A 9,857-nucleotide genomic window follows, 5' to 3' on the forward strand; every position below is an offset into this window, starting at 1 on the left:
ATATATTCAGTGCTGAATTTATTCTGAGAAAAAAGCACATTTACCGAGATGCAATTCGAAATTCCCGCCACTTACATAGGGAAATAGTGATGAACAGTCTTCTATGTACTATATTGGATACACGGTGTTCGTTTAATATGTTGATTCTCTGTTTACTGCTATTTTTCTTGACCATATTATACTGACGAGTAGAGGTTGTATAATACTATAATAACTACGAAATCATGATCTATAATTCAGTCTGTTTTTAAGGGGTTGGCTTTGAGAGTTGCATTTCCTCGCTTTTGGTAAAAATGTGTTTTTTATGGTAGTCTGACCTTCGAGTCCCTCATAGAGTGAAACATTATTGCATAGTAATGCCCTTATATAAATATAAATATATATTTCGGATATAAATGATGGATTTTTTCCCTTATGGGTTTTTTTCACGCTAGCTACTTGATAAATTCTTGTAAAATAATTTGTCCTATTATTGAATTTATATCTATATATATATATATATATATATAAAGGACAATCTAGATGTTTAGCAGCTAGATTACCATTTGTAAGTTGGGAGTTGAAGTCAATTCTCTTTTTCATGAACAATGCGAAGCAAAGGTGAACTTGATAAAATTTGAGTTAAGAGACATCTGCTCTAATAGAGATCTGCTCTAAGAGACATCTGCTCTAGCTACCTGGTGTTTAATCCAACTACTAATCTATAATTAAATATACAACAAAATCTAAAACCAACAACAGACCTTAGAGATATTTGGAAATCTGTATACATAAATTAATTTTTTAAACAACAATAATTTTCTTTAAAGTTACAACAATTGAAGAAATGTTAGTAATTCAACCAAAAATTTACCTTATACAAAAAATATGTTGATTCAACAAATTCAGGCCTGAGGGGATGTTGGCCCCAATGAATTCTGAAATCTGTAGTGAAAGCCTTTGCAAAAAGGTAAAAAAACAGTGATGTAAATCTGGAATAATTATAAGGATGAAATTAATTAACTGTAACAAAATGTTACTTTCCAAATTACAGTTATATTAAAGGTAGTTAAATTTTTATTGCAAGAAAGTTTCAAAATTAGGCTTTCTAAACTAACTTTATAATCCTTGAATATATTCTATGGTACTTCAAATTTTATGTCAATAATTGCATAGAACTTTGTGAACTGCATTATTTTTAACCTGCAATTTTTTCTGTCATTTCAAATTCTTTTTAAATATCACTCTTTACTAGATTTACTACATCATCACAACCAAAGCACCAGTATAAAGCAACCCCCATGGTAATACAGATTTAATTCATCCAGAGCTTCAGAATTATTTGCACACAAAATAAGTTTGAAAATTAGTAGATAGCTATCTGGACATGGATCTCTTCATTATTAATTCTAACTGAAGAGTTATACCCTTAACATGAAAGCAAAAATAACTATTTATTACTTCCCCATTTCCCTATATGGAATCTAGTGCCCTACCAAATAATGTTCTCAATCAGCAAATAAAAAGTATAGTTTATACTAAGAATAAATCATAAGCAAAGTTGTTGATTATGATTAATCAATCTTGGTTTATTGGCCAATACCAATTAACTGGTCACTGATTATTCATAATGTGATTATATATTTATGATATGAAAATGTGTATTGAAGATGATATATTTCTCAATTGATTACAATTATGGAGCTACTATTTGATGACAGAATTAAGCTGATTTTACAGTATTTTATACTTTCATTACCATTGAACTGTGCCAATCATCTGCACAACTTTTTATGCACAATAAATTACACATTCTGTATCTATACATAGGTTTCCATCTTGTTTAACTATTGTGTGACTGTAACACTGACACATGTAGTCTGAGTAGTTATATTGGCATTAAATCAAAAGTAAAAAAGAAATCCAATAAACCAAAAATGCATAGAAGGCAACACTTAGCATAGCTAGAGATATAGGAGTTTGACAAAATAATGGAAACACCTTAAAATTTCAAACAAATTAATTTTAATATGGGGGTTGGACCACCTTTTGCAGTAATTACAGCTAGAATTCTATGAGGTATGGACTCGTACAAAGTTTGAATTGTTTCCAAAGGTATTTTTGTCCATTCTTCAGCTAAAACAGTCTCCACTTCTTGTAGTGATGATAGTGGAGGATATTGACTCCTTACTTGTTTTTTTAAAATGCACCATAAATGTTCAATAATATTGAGATCTGGGGACTGTGGTGGCCAGATAAGATGTTCAACTTCATGAGAATGTACCTGTGCCATTCAATAACAACTTTAGTTGAGTGAATTGGTGCATTATCATCCTCAGAGATTGCATTTCCCTCCGGAAACAGTTCTGCAAACAGAGGATGAATTTGATCAGATAAAATGCTTAAATAGTCTTGACTATTAATTCTGCCATGAAAGGAAACCATTGGGCTGGCGGATTTCCAAGATATAGACCCCCCCCATTATCACAGATCCTCCTCCATGTTCAACAGTTGGAAGAAGGCAGTCTGGGTCAAATGCTTCTTTTGGCTGTCTCCCCACATATACTCGGCCGGTGGTCGGTGGTAAAGGATGACTTGTCTGAGAAAATAACATTCTTCCACTGCTCTAGGGACCAATTCCATAGGTTTTTACTTCACTCTAAATGCTTTGCAACATTTGTTTTTGAAAGTAGTGGTTTTCTGATTGCAGCCCTCCTGTGAAATCCGGCTTTGTGCAGCTCCCTGCGAACAGTTTTTGTAGAATCTGGGTTTTTGAGGTGGTCATTAAGCTCTGTAGTAATTTTGGGAGCTGTACTTTTGTGATCCTTTCTAACAATTCACGTAAGAGTACGACGGTCCCTATCTGAAAGTTTTGGTTTTCTTCCGGAGTTTTGTTTTCACGAGGAAGTTTTTCCCTCTTTCTCAAAGACTGTCATTACTTTCAAGATAGTATTTCTTGATACACCAAACATTTTGGTTATTTTCGTTACTCTAGTGCCTGCCATATGAGCACCAACAATTTGATCTCTTTGAAAGTCTGATAGATCTGTCATTTTAATGAATTCTAATTACCTTTTCCTGATGATATCTGAAAAGAAACAGCAATTTTAGCAAAACATATTAAGCAACACTAATAACAAATAAAAAAACCCATAAAAATAAACAAGCTTTTGATGGTTTTATGGATATTTCAAAATTATGATGCTATGATGCTAGGTGTTTCTATTATTTTGTCCAACTCCTGTATATTAGTTATTAGCTATCAAAACTCTTCATTCTCTTGTACACAAGTCATAACATCAGGACTGGTGACAAAGCTGGTCGGTAAAGTGGATTCATATAAGCTGGATCCCCAAGAGTAATGGACTTGCTAGCACGGTTAGTAAGAACACTGCTGATTTTTGTTTAAGAAGTTCAAGATAATAAGAATTATTATGAATTGAAAATTTTTGAATATCTTTAAACAAGCATATAATTGGAATCTTTATAATCTTTAAATCAATTAAACAGATATTCTCTCAAGAGGATAGGAAGGTGCCTTTTCTACTTCGATACCCACTTTTACCCATAAGATTCCAAGGAAGTCTCAAGTAACTTCCATTTGAGTAGATGACCACATTCAAGCACTGAGAATAGAGTTAGATTGTACTGAGGGACTTGGATTGCATGTCCTAGGAAATAGATATTATTCATATACTGGATTCAACATGTAATTCTACATGCTCAATCCAATATGCTTGCCAAATTTCTCTGAGACCAGTGACATTTTTGCTCCAGCAATTATTAAGAATAAAAGACAAAAATGGCTGATTACCCAAACCAATTAATCAGTCAGAGAGCTGATACTGATTAACTGGTAAAATGGGTGATATAGTTGATTACTGATTACCAACCAATTAATTGGTGCAACCCTAGTTTATATTATTTGACATGCACTGAGATAAATAATACTTATCCAGTTTTAAAATATTTCATACTGGATTGACTAAATTTGTTGTATTATGTTAAAAAAAAAAAAAGGTAAAAGGCTAGGTTTTACTGAGGAAGTCTAGTAAGACTAAAACATAAACAGTTCTCTACATTGTTCAACACACTGCTGCAACAATGAGACTTGTGTACCTCAGGAACTCTGGGAGTTATGCAGACAGGTGTTTAACTGATTTGAAACAGAGACTTGTTTTTTGTTTTGCATATTTACATAAGGCAATATGTAAATGTCAAAAATGATCAATTTCATAATTACAGTAAATTACTTCATTAGTATAGTTAAAGTGAAATTGTTCCTTATCAAATTTCTATTCTGAGAATTTTTCATCACTACTTGCTTAAATGCTTTGTAATATTATAGATATTTTCATAGAATTGTCCATAAAAGTAGAAGGGCTTGCATTATTTGAGACAAGTTCCAGTAACTTTCATATCTTTGGAGGAGAAAATTGGGGATGGTAATGAAATTTTTATTCAACACTCATAATTGCTTACAGATGATCTTCATGTTGGCTTTGATGATGACAATAATATAAATTTAGCAGGTTTGCAATCCTATTCCTTTACCCAGGCAATATTTGTATTTCAACAGAAATCCATAATATAACAAAATAATTTGTAGGTAATATCCATTTTGCAAACATAGGAGAAAGTGAACTATTTACTTAAAATCAGAATTTCTTTTTTCAAAATATAAATTAGTTATAATTTTGCAGTACAAAACATTCTTTTAGATTTATGGTCATTACCAACATGATATTTTATTGGCCAATAAGTTTGCTTTAACTTGTAGATTTAGCAATTAAAATTCCTTCAAAGCATACATAATATTCTAAATAGACTTTGCAACTGATCTTTTAATAGCCAAATTTATGACAGTTGAAAATATTTGGAATATACTGTTCAATCTTCACATCTGTATTATCTAGTATAGAGTTCAATGTAGTGGATTTTGCATATCACATATCAAATTTGTGATGATAATCTTTTCATTTTCTTGAATTTTGCAACAAATCATCTTCATCTATAAAATCTGATCTTTCATGAAATCTTTGAGTTTAGAATTCAAAATAGAATTATGTAAACCTGCCAACTTGTCTACATAAGTTGGCATGCTTTACATTTCACACTTGCATTTGACTGTTTCTACAAGTATCACTTCTGATAATTCTTAATTCACTTAAGAGCTATACATGTCCTACTGGGTGTACAATCGGAAATTTTCTTCATGTGCTGGATCTGTCTGTAACTTCTCAAACTGTAACTTCTGCTATTTCCTTTACTTTTTTGTATGTTGTTTTGTATAGTTTGTTGAATTTTCCTCATTGTCAGAAAGATTCAATATTTGATTTATTTCACAAACATTTTAAAGGTGATATGGAATAAAGAGAATATGATGTCATGAGAAATGATTTATGATCTCATTACTTCTGTTCTTTACTCACTACAGTTGTCAACAAGACAATTTGTAAAGAATGTAGATATTCAGCATTTGAACTTAAGGGTATAGAAGTATATATTATAGCTATTATTGTTCTATCACTGATTGATTCTACAGCAGATTCTTTTCTGGATTTTTAATTTTAATTGAAAGATGACCAAAGTCACATATGATAAACTGCTCAATTTGTTCACTATATTCTGTAAACCCCTGTCTGGTTTATTTTCTTCTAAAAGTAAAAAATTAAATTGAAAGAAAATGTATATGTCATCACTACCTCTGGCAGGAAATTATGGCGTTTTATTACTTGATAGAGCATTTCATGTGTCTCAATAGCTGGTTTGAGGTCACCTTTTAATACCTAGAAAATTAAAAATATTTTATCAGTAAACAGAATCATCCAAAGAATACATTTAGCTTACACACATCTCTTTGAAACAAAAAGAAAAAAAAAATTCAACAATTTTTCTTTTCATATCTATGCATTAATATTTATTATATACACACTGTAAACAAAAAGATGGCAATATCTTGGTTGTTGTTTATCACAGGTCCAATTTAATCATTCAGTTCTATGATCAAAGGTCTTTTCTATATTTTTTAAGATGCTTAATCAGAAAGAGAAAAGTACTCTCTGGCCTGTATGCTTGCAGTTTCCCAGGGATCAGGTGGTGATGTTAAACTGGGTGACAGATTAAATTTGCTAGCAAAGAACTCAGAATACTAAGATCCAGAACAAATACCACATCTTGCCCAAAACTGACAATTCCACCAATCTGCAAAAAACATCTAATCAAAGGAATAGTCTACAGGGCCGAAGTCCAGATGGATAATATAGGTGCATACAAGATATATACAGCCTCTACAGAAAATTCTTTCAAAACAAGGCTATACCTACATAGAAATTTTTTAAGTAGCTGGCAAATAGAACTGCAATGAGCCTGGCTAAACACATATGGCATTTAAAAGAAGCAGGTTCTTCACTGTTTAAAATCTACTGGTCTGTTTTGGAAAAGGCTGCCTCATACAGGCATGGGTCATATAGAACCCCAATGAGATGCCATTTAGGCTTGAGCAAAAACTTTTTTCTTTTCCAGGATAAACATGCTTTAAACCGCAAGATGGAGTTTTTGAATAACTGCAGGCAAACTTCCAGACATCTAATGAAATGCCAAACAACCCCATACAGCAGACCTTTGGTTTTGACATACCCCACTTTTATAACATATGCCCCACCTAATTTTTATTCAATGATACATTGTCATTTCAAAAAAATCTTCAGCTTTTTTTGTGAGCTATTTCTCTCTTCAATAGTTTCAAACAGCCCCATACTATACTGAATTTTATCCATGTCTTCTGCCAACTGACTTCAATTTTTAATTTCTAATTTTTTATTTATAATTTAAATGCATGTCCAGTCCTCACAAGCAAAGAGTAGAGATATAAAATCTTCTAGAAAGTTGGAGCATGGGCACACTTCTTGCTGAGAAATGGTTTGATAAGGTAATCAAGGTAGTCAGGGTGTGTGATACAGTACTTAAGCTTAGACTAGTGTTGCAACATGGAACAGCAACCATTATCTTGGCTTATGCCCCTCAGCCAAGACAACATGATGAACAGAAAGACTGATTTTATGACATCCTTTTGCAAACTACCTTGTCAACAAATATCAGGGACCTTCTCTTTGTGGCTGGGGACTTCAATGGGCATGTTGGACAACATTCAGGTGGCTTCGATGGCATGCATGGTGGCATTGGATTTGGTTCTCGTACCAAGGAGGAAACTAGGCTGCTGGAGTTCTGTGACACAAATGATCCTATGATCTGCAATATTAACTTCAGAAAACTTGCCAGTCACCTGTTCACCTATCAATTTGGTGGGCACACTAGTCAGATACACTACATTCTTGCCAGAAAATGGGAAAGGTGGCTGCTTATAAATGCACCCCACCCTCAACATAGGTTAGTTGTTAGCAACTTCAGGATCAGGGCTAAATGACTGCCTAGAAGACAACTTGTGTGGAAAAGAAAGGTCTGGTAGCTTAAGGATCTTCTGAATGGACAGAGATTTAGAGAAAAAGAGGAGGATATAGCAATATTCAATGTGCAGGACAACTGGAGGTTCCTACGGGACAATCTGCTGAGGGCTGGTGCTTCTTGGCCTAAGGTGACACGATGGTAGAACAGTGTAGTTAACAAGGCCATTAAAGAAAAGAAATGGACCTGGAAGGATTGAAATGTGGGAGTAGCAGGGAACTGTATTGAATAGCCAGAAGGGAAGCCAGGGTAGAAGCAAAAAAGAAGTTTGCCAATGTTCTGTGATGTGAGGACCAGAAACATGAAGTGTTTTGGATTGCATGACAGTGTGTGAGAGAAAATTGTGATGTCATAGGAAAGAAATGTGTCCATATAGATGATGATTCACATGCATTTAATGATTCTGCAAAGAGGCTTGGAAACACCTCTATTAAATGTGGAGAATGCTATTAAATGTGGAGAATGAATGGGAGAAAGCAAGTCTGTCAACTGAGGGACTCGCTATCCGAATTGACAGCAGCTTGGTAGGAAAAGCAATTAACCCTTTAGTGTTTAAACCAGCTGTATCCGGCCCAAATATTCTACACATTTTATGATCAAACTGGCCAGAACAAGCATCTCACACCTACCCTGCAATGTCATTCTACAAATAAGCAATTACATCTTTCCTATATTGAAGCTGCAAAATAATATCAGATAATTTTTTTTTAATGTGAATAAATAAGGATTACTTTTGACAAATTAATCTGAACACTAAAGGGTTAAAGGTATGAAGACAGGGAAAGCCCTTGGCCTTAAAATATCAGGCAGAGAAGGATATAGTCCAGTCAACTGTATTGTTAATCAGGTGGTCCACAAGGGAGTCACACCCAATGTTTGGTGTTGCAGCATTATAGTCAACTACCACAAATGCCTTAGACAGAAATAATTAGAGGTATCATATTGCTAGACCAGGTGATGTAAGTCATAGAAAGGGTCATAGCTCAATTAATTAGGAAGAGAGTTAGTGTAGATGAGATGCAGTTCAGATTTGTGCCAAGCAGGAGCATGGCTGATGCTATATTCCTGGTTAGGCAACTGTAGGAGAAATATTTAGCCCCCCCCCCAAGCCTCTGTACCTGGCTCTTGTCAACATGGAGAAAGCCTTTCAGAAAGTCACCTGCTCTCTTATCTGGTGAGCAATGCAGAAACTAGAAATAGATAAGTGGTTGGTGAGAGCTATACAGGGGTGTTGTCAGTGAGGTGAATGTTGACAGTGAGTAGAGCAATGAATTCAGGGTACAAGTAGGGGTTCACCAAGGGTCAGTCCTCTTGTTCATCATAGTCCTCCAGGCAATAATAGAGGAATTTAAGACAAGCTTCTCCTGGGAGCTCCTCTACGTTGATGACCTTGTTCTTATAACCGAATAACTTCTAGAACTAGAGAAGAAGTTTCAGGTATGAAAGCAAGGTCTAGAATCGAAGGGCCTTAGAGTTAACTGTAGGAAAGGTGTAGGCAGAAACTCCATAAGATGTACCTGGTGTAAGTTATGGACATATAAGTAGTGGAGCAAGATCAGTAGAAAATAGTTTTTGTGTGGGAGGTGCACAGGTACAATAAACACTAAAAATACACAGAAAACTGATTCCATCAAATGCCAAGGGGAAAGCTAGAAGTAGTTGATAGCTTCCATTATCTAGGTAACCAGGTCAGTAGCAGGGATGGATGCTCCAAGAGTGTAGCTGTTAGAATAAGAATAGGGTGGGCAAAGTTCAGAGAGCTCCAACCTCTGTTGGTAACTAAGGGACTCTTCTTCAGAGTGAAAGGCAGACTGTATGATGCCTGTGTGAACAACCATGCTACATGGCAGTGAAACATGGGCTGTGACTGCTGAGAACATGCCTAGGTTTGAAAGAAATAAAACTAGTATGCTTCACTGGATGTGCAATGTCAATGTGCATGTGAGACAGAGTGTAAGCGTCTTGAGAGAAAAGTTGGGCATAAGAGGTATCGGATATAGTCATGTGATGTGTATGGACAAGGACAGCTGTGTAAAGAAGAGCTGATCTCTAACTATGGAGAGAACCTTTGAAAGAGGTAGACCCAAGAAGACATAGGATGAGGTGGTGAAGCAGATAAGAAAAAAAGAGAAGCGATAAGAAAAAATTTTAAAAAGTAAGAATATAGAGAGAAATAAATTTGCTGGGAGAAAGAATAACAAAGTAAAATTTTAGTTAATTGAAAGAAGTTCTAAAAAAAAACCAAAAAAAATAATTTGTCTCTATATTCTTACTTTTTAAATTTTTTCTTATCTTTCCCTATTTCATATCTCTTCTCTTTTATTCAATCTGTTTACTTAATGTCTTTACAATATCTTACCCTAATTACATAATGTACATATATATATATATATATATATATATATATATATATA

At 34.2% G+C, this 9,857-nt stretch overlaps 2 protein-coding genes across 4 annotated transcripts in view; one reads left to right on the forward strand and one right to left on the reverse strand.

The window, feature by feature from the left end:
* Positions 1-9,857, forward strand: part of LOC106874050 (ER degradation-enhancing alpha-mannosidase-like protein 3) — a 344,953-nt gene that overhangs the window by 189,511 nt on the left and 145,585 nt on the right. The gene's annotated exons all lie outside the window — the stretch shown is intronic.
* The window catches only part of LOC106874461 (ER degradation-enhancing alpha-mannosidase-like protein 3), a 193,216-nt gene that overhangs the window by 5,556 nt on the left and 177,803 nt on the right, over positions 1-9,857 (reverse strand). The window contains exons 3-4 of the mRNA XM_052969338.1: positions 5,685-5,768; positions 854-937 (exon numbers count right to left, since the gene is read on the reverse strand). Coding sequence (XP_052825298.1) covers positions 854-937; positions 5,685-5,768 — 168 coding nt within the window. The remainder of the gene's footprint in view (positions 1-853; positions 938-5,684; positions 5,769-9,857) is intronic.

This window comes from Octopus bimaculoides, chromosome 1, assembly GCF_001194135.2.
Source record: "Octopus bimaculoides isolate UCB-OBI-ISO-001 chromosome 1, ASM119413v2, whole genome shotgun sequence".
Taxonomy (NCBI): domain Eukaryota; kingdom Metazoa; phylum Mollusca; class Cephalopoda; order Octopoda; family Octopodidae; genus Octopus; species Octopus bimaculoides.